This window comes from Chiloscyllium plagiosum, unplaced genomic scaffold, assembly GCF_037043375.1.
Source record: "Chiloscyllium plagiosum isolate Xiang-an unplaced genomic scaffold, Cpla_swu_hap1 HiC_scaffold_46, whole genome shotgun sequence".
Classification (NCBI taxonomy): Eukaryota; Metazoa; Chordata; class Chondrichthyes; order Orectolobiformes; family Hemiscylliidae; genus Chiloscyllium; species Chiloscyllium plagiosum.
In genome coordinates, this window is record NW_028270184.1 from 8948657 (window position 1) to 8962705 (window position 14049).

Consider the following 14049-nt stretch of genomic DNA (forward strand, 5'->3'; position numbering starts at 1 on the left):
CGACAGTGCGGCACTCCCTCAGTACTGACCCTCTGACAGTGCGGCACTCCCTCAGCACTGACTCTCTGACAGTGCAGCACTCCCTCAGTACTGACCCTCCGACAGTGCGGCACTCCCTCAGTACTGACCCTCCGACAGTGCGGCACTCCCTCAGTACTGACCCTCTGACAGTGCGGCACTCCCTCAGCACTGACTCTCTGACAGTGCAGCACTCCCTCAGTACTGACCCTCTGACAGTGCAGCACTCCCTCAGCACTGACCCTCCGACAGTGCGGCACTCCCTCAGTACTGACCCTCCGACAGTGCGGCACTCCCTCAGCACTGACCCTCCGACAGTGCGGCACTCCCTCAGTACTGACCCTCCGACAGTGCGGCACTCCCTCAGTACTGACCCTCCGACAGTGCGGCACTCCCTCAGCACTGACCCTCCGACAGTGCGGCACTCCCTCAGTACTGACCCTCCGACAGTGCGGCACTCCCTCAGCACTGACCCTCCGACAGTGCGGCACTCTCTCAGCACTGACCCTCCGACAGTGCGGCACTCCCTCAGTACTGACCCTCCGACAGTGCGGCACTCCCTCAGCACTGACCCTCCGACAGTGTGGCACTCCCTCTGTACTGAGTGCTGTACAGTACAGTGCAGCACAGCCCGAGCTGATGAAAGCAGCTTCTATTTAGATTTTTTTTGGAATTCTGGTCATTGTTGTCTAACATTGAACCTGTTGCTCTGTAGGACTTTGACGGCAGGAGTGCACTCGGTAACTCGGTGCTGGACATCAGCAGGCCGAATATTCGCCCCCTCAGTCTCGGACTAACACCATCCCCTCCCTCTGTCTTTCTTGGGGAAAGGAAATGGCCGAGACCTCGAACAAAGAGGCTGAGAAGCCAGCGTTCTTGGTGACAGAAAAGTCGGCTACCATCGATGAGATGATCCAGGCATGCATCAATGAATTCGGTGAGGAACCTCTCTCTCTCTCTCTCTCTCTCTTAGCTGCTTTCAGGGCCACCCATCTTTGGCACCTCGAGGAATGGAACTGCTTTTCTTGCTCTCTCCCTCTATTCTTCGTTCATTTCTTTTTTTCCTGCCTCTATCTCTTCCACTCTCTCCTTCTCTATCTCTTTCTTTGCTCTCCATCTCTCTGAGTCTCTATCTCTGCGTCGGTCCCGTTCTCGCTCTGTGTCATCTGATCTGTACCTCTTCCTTCATCTCTGATTCTCTTTCGGTCATTCACACTGTCTGCCCCTTTTTGTCTCAATATCTGTCTGTCCCAAATATCTTTGTCTTTCTCTCATTCTCTGTCTCGATCTTTCTCACTCTTTCTCTCTCTCTCTCTCATACACACTCTCTCTCAATATCCATCTCTCTCTCAATATGCATCTCTCTCAAGTATCACTCTCTTTCTCTCTCTCTCTCTCTATCTTTCTCCCTGTTTGTCTCTCGCTCTCTTTCTCTCTCACACATACACTTTCTCTCTCTGCATTCCGTTTCCATGTGTGCTGAATGACCCATTTCCAAATATTGTTTGGGCTCACGTGTTGTCACCAATCTCCTCTCTACGTCAGCTTGAAGTGGCTATTTTGTTAACAGCGTGAGCCTCCTCAGGGTTTTAAACTTTGTGGTACAGCAATACTCTATCAACTCGTTTTAATAAAGGTTTCGGTTGTGTTTCACAGCCATTCGATGGTACGTTACTAAGTTAAACTTCATATTCGGGTGAAAGATAATTGTGTCTGTGTACTGGGAACTTTCCACAATATATTACAATGAAATTGGTCATAGTGCCCAGGGATGTGCAGGTTAGGGTGGATTGGCTGTGCTAAATTGTCCCATAGTGCCCAGGGATGTGCAGGTTAGGGTGGATTGGCCGTGCTAAATTGTCCCATAGTGCCCAGGGATGTGCAGGTTAGGGTGGATTGGCCATGCTAAATTGTCCCATAGTGTCCAGGGATGTGCAGGTTAGGGTGGATTGGCCGTGCTAAATTGTCCCATAGTGTCCATGATTGTGCAGGTTAGGGTGGATTGGCCATGCTAAATTGTCCCATAGTGCCCAGGGATGTGCAGGTTAGGGTGGATTGGCCGTGCTAAATTGTCCCATAGTGTCCAGGGATGTGCAGGTTAGGGTGGATTGGCCATGCTAAATTGTCCCATAGTGCCCAGGGATGTGCAGGTTAGGGTGGATTGGCCGTGCTAAATTGTCCCATAGTGTCCAGGGAAGTGCAGGTTAGGGTGGATTGGCCGTGCTAAATTGCCCCATATTGTCCAGGGATGTGCAGGTTAGGGTGGATTGGCTGTGCTAAATTGTCCCACAGTGCCCAGGGATGTGCAGGTTAGGGTGGATTGGCCGTGTTGTATTGTCCCATAGTGTCCAGGGATGTACAGGTTAGGGTGGATTGGCTGTGCTAAATTGTCCCACAGTGCCCAGGGATGTGCAGGTTAGGGTGGATTGGCCGTGCTAAATTGCCCCATATTGTCCAGGGATGTGCAGGTTAGGGTGGATTGGCTGTGCTAAATTGTCCCACAGTGCCCAGGGATGTGCAGGTTAGGGTGGATTGGCCGTGTTGTATTGTCCCATAGTGCCCAGGGATGTGCAGGTTAGGGTGGATTGGCCGTGCTAAATTGTCCCATAGTGCCCTGGGATGTGCAGGTCAGGGTGGATTGGCCGTGCTAAATTACCCCATAGTGCCCAGTGATTTGCAGGTTAGAGTGGATTGGCCGTGCTAAATTGTCTCATAGTGCCCAGTGATTTGCAGGTTAGAGTGGATTGGCCATGCTAAATTGTCCCATAGTGCCCAGGGATGTGCAGGTTAGGGTGGATTGGCCGTGTTGTATTGTCCCATAGTGCCCAGGGATGTGCAGGTTAGGGTGGATTGGCCGTGCTAAATTGTCCCATAGTGCCCTGGGATGTGCAGGTTAGGGTGGATTTGCCGTGCTAAATTGTCCCATAGTGCCCATGGATGTGCAGTATAGGGTGGATTGGCTGTGCTAAATTGTCCCATAGTGCCCAGGGATGTGGAGGTTAGGGTGGATTAGCCGTGCTAAATTGTCCCATAGTGCCCAGGGATGTGCAGGTTAGGGTGGATTGGCCGTGCTCAATTGTCCCATAGTGTCCAGTGATGTGCAGGTCAGGGTGGATTGGCCGTGCTAAATTGCCCCATAGTGCACAGGGATGTGCAGTTTAGGGTGGATTGACCGTGCTAAATTGCCCCACAGTGTCCAGTGATGTGCAGGTTACGGTGGATTGACCGTGCTAAATTGTCCCATAATGCACAGGGATGTGCAGGTTAGGGTGGATTGGCCGTTCTAAATTGTACAATAGTGCCCAGGGATGTGCAGGTTAGGGTGAATTGGCCAGGCTAAATTGTCCCATCGAGTCCACGGATGTGCAGGTTAGGGTGGGTTGGCCGTGCTAAATTGTCCCATATTGTCCAGGGATGTGCAGGTTCGGGTGGATTGGCTGTGCTAAATTACCCATAGTGCCCAGGGATTTGCAGGTTTGGGTGGATTGGCCGTGCTAAATTGTCCCATAGTGTCCAGGGATGTGCAGGTTAAGGTGGATTGGCCGTGCTAAACTGTGCCATAGCGTCCAGGGATGTGCAGGTGACGGTGGATTGGCCGTGCTAAATTGTCCCATAGTGCCCAGGGATGTGCAGGTAAGGGTGGACTGGCCGTGCTAAATTGCCCCATAGTGCCCAGGAATGTGCAGGTTAGGGTGGATTGGCTGTGCTAAATTATCCATAGTGCCCAGGGATGTGCAGGTTATGGTGGATTGGCCGTGCTAAATTGTCCTATAGTGTCCAGGGATGTGCAGGTTAAGGTGGATTGGCCATGCTAAATTGTCCCATAGTGCCCAGGGATGTGCAGGTTTGGATGGATTGGCCGTGCTATATTGCCCCATAGTGTCCAGGGATGTGCAGGTTAGGGTGGATTGGCTGTGATAAATTGTCCCGTAGTGCCCAGGGATGTGCAGGTTTGGATGGATTGGCCGTGCTAAATTGTCCCATAGTGCCCAGGGATGTGCAGGTTTGGATGGATTGGCCGTGCTATATTGCCCCATAGTGTCCAGGGATGTGCAGGTTAGGGTGGATTGGCTGTGATAAATTGTCCCGTAGTGCCCAGGGATGTGCAGGTTCGGGTGGATTGGCTGTGCTAAATTACCCATAGTGCCCAGGGATTTGCAGGTTAGGGTGGATTGGCCGTGCTAAATTGTCCTATAGTGCCCAGGGATTTGCAGGTTAGGGTGGATTGGCCGTGCTAAATTGTCCCATAGAGTCCAGGGATGTGCAGGTTAGGGTGGATTGGCCGTGCTAAATTGTCCCATAGTGTCCAGGGATGTGCAGGTTACGGTGGATTGGCGGTGCTAAATCGTCCCATAGTGTCCAGAGATGTGCAGGTTAGGGTCAATTGGCTGTGCTAAATTGTTCCACAGTGCCCAGTGATAGGCAGGTTAAGATGGATTGGCCGTGCTAAATTGTCCCATAGTGTCCAGGGATGTGCAGGTGAGGGTGGATTGGCCGTGCTAAATTGTCACATAGTGTCCAGGGATGTGCAGGTTAGGGTGGATTGGCCGTGCTAAATTGTCCCATAGTGTCCAGGGATGTGCAGGTGAGGGTGGATTGGCCGTGCTAAATTGTCCCATAGTGCCCAGGGATGTGCAGGTTACGGTGGATTGGCCGTGCTAAATTGTACAATAGTGCACAGGGATGTGCAGGTTAGGGTGTATTGGCCATGCTAAATTGTCCCATAGAGTCCAGGGATGTGCAGATTAGGGTGGATTGGCCGTGCTAAATTGTCCCATCGAGTCCAGGGATGTGCAGGTTAGGGTGGATTGGCCGTGCTAAATTGTCCCATAGTGCCCAGGGATGTGCAGATTAGGGTGGATTGGCCGTGCTAAATTGTCCCATCGAGTCCAGGGATGTGCAGGTTAGGGTGGATTGGCCGTGCTAAATTGTACAATAGTGCCCAGGGATGTGCAGGTTAGGGTGGATTGGCCGTGCTAAATTGTCCCATAGTGTCCAGGGATGTGCAGGTTAGGGTGGATTGGCCGTGCTAAATTGTCCCATAGTGTCCAGGGATGTGCAGGTTAGGGTGGATTGGCCGTGCTAAATTGTCCCATAGTGTCCAGGGATGTGCAGGTTAGGGTGGATTGGCCGTGCTAAATTGTCCCATAGTGTCCAGGGATGTGCAGGTTAGGGTGGATTGGCCGTGCTAAATTGTCCCATAGTGCCCAGGGATGTGCAGGTTAGGGTGGATTGGCTGTGCTAAATTGTCCCATTGTGTCCAGGGATGTGCAGGTTAGGGTGGATTGGCGGTGCTAAATTGTCCCATAGTGCCCAGGGATATGCAGGTTAGGTTAGATTGGCCGTGCTAAATTGTCCCATAGTGCCCTGGGATGTGCAGGTTAGGTTAGATTGGCCGTGCTAAATTGTCCCATAGTGTCCAGGGATGTGCAGGTTAGGGTGGATTGGCCATGCTAAATTGTCCCATAATGCCCAGGGATGAGCAGGATAGGGTGGATTGGCCATGCGAAATTGTCCCATAATGCCCAGGGATGTGCAGGTTAGGGTGGATTGGCCGTGCTAAATTGTCCCATAGTATCCAGGGATGTGCAGGTTAGGGTGGATTGGCCGTGCTAAATTGTCCCATAGTGCCCAGGGATGTGCAGGTTAGGGTGGATTGGCCGTGCTAACTTGTCCCATTGTGCCCAGGGATGTGCAGGTTAGGGTGGATTGGCCGTGCTAAATTGTCCCATAGTGCCCAGGGATGTGCAGGTTAGGATGGATTGGCCGTGCTAAATTGTCCCATAGTGCCCAGGGATGTGCAGGTTAGGGTGGATTGGCCATGCTAAATTGTCCCATTGTGCCCAGGGATGTGCAGGTTAGGGTGGATTGGCCGTGCTAAATTGCCCCATAGTGCCCAGGGATGAGCAGGTTAGGATGGATTGGCCGTGCTAAATTGTCCCATAGTGCCCAGGGATGTGCAGGTTAGGGTGGATTGGCCGTGCTAAATTGTCCCATAGTGCCCAGGGATGTGCAGGTTAGGGTGGATTGGCCGTGCTCAATTGTCCCAAAGTGCCCAGGGATGTGCAGGTTAGGGTGGATTGGACGTGTTGTATTGTCCCATAGTGCCCAGGGATGTGCAGGTTAGGGTGGATTGGCCGTGCTAAATTGTCCCATAGTGCCCAGGGATGTGCAGGTTAGGGTGGATTGGCCGTGGTCAATGCACGGTTACTAGGGTGGGATTTGTCAGGGTGGGCTGCTCTTTGGAGGGTTGGTGAGGACTCAATTGGCTGAATGGCCTGCTTCCACACTGTCGGGATTCTCTGATTAACCATTCCTCTCCTCTGTTGCCCTCCAGATGACCGTGGGAGGCTAAAGAACAGGCTGCTTCCTCACATGTTCTTGATGATGCACCAGTGGTATCTGCCATCAACTGAACTGGTGGGAAAACTGCTCCAATTATATCCTTCCAAGGGATTCTGTCTGAAACCTGGCTCAGTTAGCCCTGGGCTCCCCCCGATCCCCGGCTTCCGTCTGGGACATGGCCAGCTGGGGCTCGGGGAGAACGTGGTTTGACCTCGGCACCTCTCAGGTTTTTCTGGGATCCTTCTCCCATCCCAAGCAATTCCTCACAGCCCCCATGACCCACATACAAGCGTCTCCTCCTCCTTGTGGAGAACAGCCTCATCCCCAATTGGACGAGGGGGTACATTGGGACAGTCAGAGGGAGACGGGTGGGATGTGGATAACAGGTCAGCCATGGAACAGGGACAGGCACAGGCAAACACACTCTCTGTATGCACACACACACACTCACATTGTTAGACACATGCACTCACACACACACACACTCAGTTACAGACACACACACACACTTACAGACACACACACACTCTCTCACCTTGTTACGGACGCACACACATTCAGTTACAGACACACACACATTCAGTTACAGACACACACACACTCTCACATTCAGTTACAGACAAACATTCACACACACACATTCAGTTACAGACACACACTCACACACACATTCAGTTTCAGACACACACACTCACACTCAGTTACACACACACACATTCAGTTACAGACAGACACACACACACTCTCACATTCAGTTACCGACAAACATTCACACACACACATACTCAGTTACAGACACACACTCACACACACACATTCAGTAACAGACACACACACACTCACACTCACACTCGGTTACACACACACACATTCAGTTACAGACATACTCACACACACTCAAACACACATTCTTATTCCGTTACAGACACACACACACTCAGATTCAGTTACAGGCACACAGTCACATTCAGTTACAGACACTACATTCAGTTACAGACACGCTCACACGTGCACACTCACATGCAGTTCCAGACACACAAACTCAGTTACAGACACATACGTAGACACACACACAGTCACATTCAGTTACACAGATTCACACACACACTCTCATGTGCAGTTACATACATACACACACACATAATTCACACAACACACAATGCACAAACGCTCACACACACGTTCACTCACACACATCACACTCACAATTCACTCATATATGCACAACACAAACATACTGACATGCACACACAAAAACATACACACGCTCATACACACACTCACCCACACTCATGGACAAAACTCACACACACATATGCCCACATAGACACACGTGCACACTTTCACACACCCGCTCAATCACTTGCACACTTGCTCATATGCTCACTCATTCACACTCACAATCACACACTTGCTCATACACACCACACTTACACACAATCACACCATTCTCACACACACATGCACAAATTGTTAGATATTCCCTCTCTCTCTCTCCCAAACCTGTTCTCTCCCTGTCATCCACATCTGCCCTCCCTTTCTCACCAACAGCGCACTGTCTCTTGTACTCTCTGCTTCAGACTGTCTTTCTCCCACACTCTCTCTCTCTCTCCTTCCAGTTCACCAGCCCTTACAATCTCTCTCCCTCTTTCTTCTGGTCTAGTTTTTTTCTCTCTCCCTCTCGCATTTACTCTTTCGCATTCGCTGTCACGGGACTGTAACCTTCACCCACCCACTCTGCCCACCTCAGCTGTGCACTCTGCCATGGTGCAGACACGTGCACACACTCACACTCTGGGCCAACAGTCTCAGGGCAGTCAAAACCACATCCATCCCACACACTGCGGCCTGTGACAGCACTTCACATGCGGTGTGGGTAAGGATTGAAACTGGGATGAACTGTATTTTATGAGCACATTGGGTAAAGAACAGATCACAGTGTCAGTGGTGTGGATCAGACAGCTCATCACAGACCCAAGACACTGTCCCCCAAATTCAGCTCACCTTCAGCACGCTGTTAAGTAATGGAAGCTGCAACTTCCCAGAATGCCGAGCGTGAGTGAAACCACTCCACAGAAAAAGGTGGGAAGGGAGCTTTCCACTGTATCTAACCCCGTGCTGTCCCTGTCCTGGGGAGTGTTTGATGGGGGGACAGTGTAGAGAGAGCTTTACTCTGTATCTAACCCCGTGCTGTCCCTGTCCTGGGGAGTGTTTGATGGGGGACAGTGTAGAGGGAGCTTTACTCTGTATCTAACCCCGTGCTGTCCCTGTCCTGGGGAGTGTTTGATGGGGGGACAGTGTCGAGGGAGCTTTCCACTGTATCTAACCCCGTGCTGTCCCTGTCCTGGGGAGTGTTTGATGGGGGACAGTGTAGAGGGAGCTTTACTCTGTATCTAACCCCGTGCTGTCCCTGTCATGGGGAGTGTTTGATGGGGGACAGTGTAGAGGGAGCTTTACTCTGTATCTAACCCCGTGCTGTCCCTGTCCTGGGAGGGTTTGATGGGGGGACAGTGTAGAGGGAGCTTTACTCTGTATCTAACCCTGTGCTGTCCCTGTCCTGGGGAGTGTTTGATGGGGGACAGTGTAGAGGGAGCTTTACTCTGTATCTAACCCTGTGCTGTCCCTGTCCTAGGGAGTGTTTGATGGGGGACAGTGTAGAGGTAGCTTTACTCTGTATCTAACCCCGTGCTGTCCCTGTCATGGGGAGTGTTTGATGGGGGACAGTGTAGAGGGAGCTTTACTCTGTATCTAACCCCGTGCTGTCCCTGTCATGGGGAGTGTTTGATGAGGGACAGTGTAGAGCGAGCTTTACTCTGTATCTAACCCCGTGCTGTCCCTGTCCTGGGGAGTGTTTGATGGGGGACAATGTAGAGGAAGTTTTACTCTGTATCTAACCCGATGCTGTCCCTGTCCTCGGAGTGTTTGATGGGGGGCAATGTAGAGGAAGTTTTACTCTGTATCTAACCCCGTGCTGTCCCTGTCCTGGGGAGTGTTTGATGGGGGACAATGTAGAGGGAGCTTTACTCTGTATCTAACCCGATGCTGTCCCTGTCCTCGGAGTGTTTGATGGGGGGCAATGTAGAGGGAGCTTTACTCTGTATCTAACCCCGTGCTGTCCCTGTCCTGGGGAGTGTTTGATGGGGGGACAATGTAGAGGAAGCTTTACTCTGTATCTAACCCCGTGCTGTGCCTGTCCTGGGGAGTGTTTGATGGGGGGGACAGTGTAGAGGGAGCTTTACACTGTATCTAACCCCGTGCTGTCCCTGTCCTGGGGAGTGTTTGATGGGGGGACAGTGTAGAGGAAGTTTTACTCTGTATCTAACCCCGTGCTGTCCCTGTCCTGGGGAGTGTTTGATGGGGGACAGTGTAGAGGGAGCTTTACTCTGTATCTAACCCCGTGCTGTCCCTGTCCTGGGGAGTGTTCGATGGGGGACAGTGTAGAGGGAGCTTTACTCTGTATCTAACCCCGTACTGTCCCTGTCCTGGGGAGTGTTTGATGGGGGACAGTGTAGAGGGAGCTTTACTCTGTATCTAACCCTGTGCTGTCCCTGTCCTGGGGAGTGTTTGATGGGGGACAGTGTAGAGGGAGCTTTACTCTGTATCTAACCCCGTGCTGTCCCTGTCCTGGGGAGTGTTTGATGGGGGACAGTGTACAGGGAGCTTTACTCTGTATCTAACCCCGTGCTGTCCCTGTCCTGGGGAGTGTTTGATGGGGGACAGTGTAGAGAGAGCTTTACTCTGTATCTAACCCCGTGCTGTCCCTGTCCTGGGGAGTGTTTGATGAGGGACAGTGTAGAGGGAGCTTTACTCTGTATCTAACCCCGTGCTGTCCCTGTCCTGGGGAGTGTTTGATGGGGGACAGTGTAGAGGGAGCTTTACTCTGTATCTAACCCCGTGCTGTCCCTGTCATGGGGAGTGTGCGATGGGGGACAGTGTAGAGGGAGCTTTACTCTGTATCTAACCCCGTGCTGTCCCTGTCCTGGGGAGTGTTTGATGGGGGACAGTGTAGAGGGAGCTTTACTCTGTATCTAACCCCGTGCTGTCCCTGTCATGGGGAGTGTGCGATGGGGGACAGTGTAGAGGAAGCTTTACTCTGTATCTAACCCCGTGCTGTCCCTGTCCTGGGGAGTGTTTGATGGGGGACAGTGTAGAGGGAGCTTTACTCTGTATCTAACCCCGTGCTGTCCCTGTCATGGGGAGTGTGCGATGGGGGACAGTGTAGAGGGGAGCTTTACTCTGTATCTAACCCCGTGCTGTCCCTGTCCTGGGGAGTGGTTGATGGGGGACAGTGTAGAAGGAGCTTTACTCTGTATCTAACCCCGTGCTGTCCCTGTCATGGGGAGTGTTCGATGGGGGACAGTGTAGAGGGAGCTTTACTCTGTATCTAACCCCGTGCTGTCCCTGTCCTGGGCAGTGTTTGATGAGGGACAGTGTAGAGGGAGCTTTACTCTGTATCTAACCCCGTGCTGTCCCTGTCCTGGGGAGTGTTTGATGGGGGACAGTGTAGAGGGAGCTTTACTCTGTATCTAACCCCGTGCTGTCCCTGTCATGGGGAGTGTTCGATGGGGGACAGTGTAGAGGGAGCTTTACTCTGTATCTAACCCTGTGCTGTCCCTGTCCTGGGGAGTGTTTGATGGGGGGGGACAGTGTAGAGAGAGCTTTACTCTGTATCTAACCCCGTGCTGTCCCTGTCATGGGGAGTGTTCGATGGGGGACAGTGTAGAGGGAGCTTTACTCTGTATCTAACCCCGTGCTGTCCCTGTCCTGGGGAGTGTTTGATGGGGGACAGTGTAGAGGGAGCTTTACTCTGTATCTAACCCTGTGCTGTCCCTGTCCTGGGGAGTGTTTGATGGGGGGGGACAGTGTAGAGAGAGCTTTACTCTGTATCTAACCCCGTGCTGTCCCTGTCATGGGGAGTGTTCGATGGGGGACAGTGTAGAGGGAGCTTTACTCTGTATCTAACCCCGTGCTGTCCCTGTCCTGGGGAGTGTTTGATGGGGGACAGTGTAGAGGGAGCTTTACTCTGTATCTAACCCCGCGCTGTCCCTGTCCTGGGGAGTGTTTGATGGGGGGACAGTGTAGAGAGAGCTTTACTCTGTATCTAACCCCGTGCTGTCCCTGTCCTGGGGATTGTTTGAAGGGGGGACAGTGTAGAGGGAGCTTTACTCTGTATCTAACCCTGTGCTGTCCCTGTCCTGGGGAGTGTTTGATGGGGGACGTGTAGAGGGAGCTTTACTCTATATCTAACCCCGTGCTGTCCCTGTCCTGGGGAGTGTTTGATGGAGGACAGTGTAGAGGGAGCTTTACTCAGTATCTAACCCCGTGCTGTCCCTGTCCTGGGGAGTGTTTGTTGGGGGGGACAGTGTAGAGGGACCGTTACTCTGTATCTAACCCCGTGCTGTCCCTGTCCTGGGGAGTGTTTGATGGGGGACAGTGTAGAGGGAGCGTTACTCTGTACCTAACCCTGTGCTGTCCCCGTCCTGGGGTGTGTTTGATGGGGGACAGTGTAGAGGGAGCTTTACTCTGTACCTAACCCCGTGCTGTCCCTGTCCTGGGGAGTGTTTGATGGGGGAGAGTGTAGAGGGAGCTTTGTTCTGTATCTAACCCCGTGCTGTCCCTGTCCTGGGGAGTGTTTGATGGGGGAGAGTGTAGAGGGAGCTTTACTCTGTATCTAACCCCGTGCTGTCCCTGTCCTGGGGAGTGTTTGATGGGGTGGACAGTGTAGAGGGAGCTTTACTCTGTATCTAACCCCGTGCTGTCCCTGTCCTGGGGAGTGTTTGATGGGGGACAGTGTAGAGGGAGCTTTACTCTATATCTAACCCCGTGCTGTCCCTGTCCTGGGGAGTGTTTGATGGGGAACAGTGTAGAGGGAGTGTTACTCTGTATCTAACCCCGTGCTGTCCCTGTCCTGGGGAGTGTTTGATGGGGAACAGTGTAGAGGGAGTGTTACTCTGTATCTAACCCCGTGCTGTCCCTGTCCTGGGGAGTGTTTGATGGGGAACAGTGTAGAGGGAGTGTTACTCTGTATCTAACCCCGTGGTGAAACTTAACTCTGCCACATATCGTGAGGCCTGCAGTTCCAATGTGAAGATCCTTCAACTTAAAATCTGCCAGTTGGTCAGGTAATAATCCAGGTGGATGCAATCTCAAACAGTGAGTGCGTGAGTTAGCCTGAATGTATAGTTGCGTGATCTCCCCCGTCTTCCTTCTACACACACACACTCACTCAGAGACACCGTCCTACACGCACACACATTCACTTTCATATTCTTGCACCCACACCAATACAAATCACCCTACACAGACACACTCACACACACACATTCCCTCATACACACACCCACACCAATACACATCACCCTACACAGACACACTCACACACACACACTCCCTCATACACACACCCACACCAATACAAATCACCCTACACAGACACACTCACACACACACATTCCCTCATACACACACCCACACCAATACACATCACCCTACACAGACACACTCACACACACACATTCCCTCATACACACACCCACACCAATACACATACACCCTACACAGACACACTCACACACACACATTCCCTCATACACACACCCACACCAATACAAATCACCCTACACAGACACACTCACACACACACATTCCCTCATACACACACCCACACCAATACAAATCACCCTACACAGACACACTCACACACACACATTCCCTCATACACACACCCACACCAATACACATACACCCTACACAGACACACTCACACACACACATTCCCTCATACACACACCCACACCAATACACATACACCCTACACAGACACACTCACACACACACATTCCCTCATACACACACCCACACCAATACAAATCACCCTACACAGACACACTCACACACACACATTCCCTCATACACACACCCACACCAATACAAATCACCCTACACAGACACACTCACACACACACATTCCCTCATACACACACCCACACCAATACACATACACCCTACACAGACACACTCACACACACACATTCCCTCATACACACACCCACACCAATACACATCACCCGACACAGACACACTCACACTCCCTCATACACACACCCACACCAATACACATCACCCGACACAGACACACTCACACACACACACTCCCTCATACACACACCCACACCAATACACATCACCCGACACAGACACACTCACACACTCACACTTCCTCATACACACACCCACACCAATACACATACACCCTACACAGACACACTCACACACACACACTCCCTCATACACACACCCACACCAATACACATCACCCTACACAGACACACTCACACACACACACACTCCCTCATACACACACCCACACCAATACACATACACCCTACACAGACACACTCACACACTCCCTCATACACACACCCACACCAATACACAGACACCCTACACAGACACACTCACACACTCACACTTCCTCATACACACACCCACACCAATACACATACACCCTACACAGACACACTCACACACCCACACCAATACACAGACACCCTACACAGACACACTCACACACTCACACTTCCACATACACACACCCACACCAATACACATACACCCTACACAGACACACTCACACACACACACTCCCTCATACACACACCCACACCAATACACATCACCCGACAC

General features: G+C 51.8%; 2 protein-coding genes across 3 annotated transcripts in view; both read left to right on the top strand.

Moving 5' to 3' along the window:
• The window catches only part of LOC148136206 (uncharacterized), a 47263-nt gene extending 46448 nt beyond the window's left edge, over nucleotides 1–815 (top strand). The window contains exon 5 of the mRNA XM_087983597.1: nucleotides 734–815. Within this exon, the coding sequence (XP_087839723.1) occupies nucleotides 734–815 (82 nt within the window). The remainder of the gene's footprint in view (nucleotides 1–733) is intronic.
• The window catches only part of LOC122546658 (RAS guanyl-releasing protein 2-like), a 129882-nt gene that overhangs the window by 52632 nt on the left and 63201 nt on the right, over nucleotides 1–14049 (top strand). For both annotated transcript variants that reach the window (XM_087983696.1, XM_087983695.1), the window contains 3 exons: nucleotides 734–955; nucleotides 6356–6458; nucleotides 12423–12485. In XM_087983696.1, the coding sequence (XP_087839822.1) occupies nucleotides 853–955; nucleotides 6356–6458; nucleotides 12423–12485 (269 nt within the window). In that variant the 5' untranslated portion in view covers nucleotides 734–852. The remainder of the gene's footprint in view (nucleotides 1–733; nucleotides 956–6355; nucleotides 6459–12422; nucleotides 12486–14049) is intronic.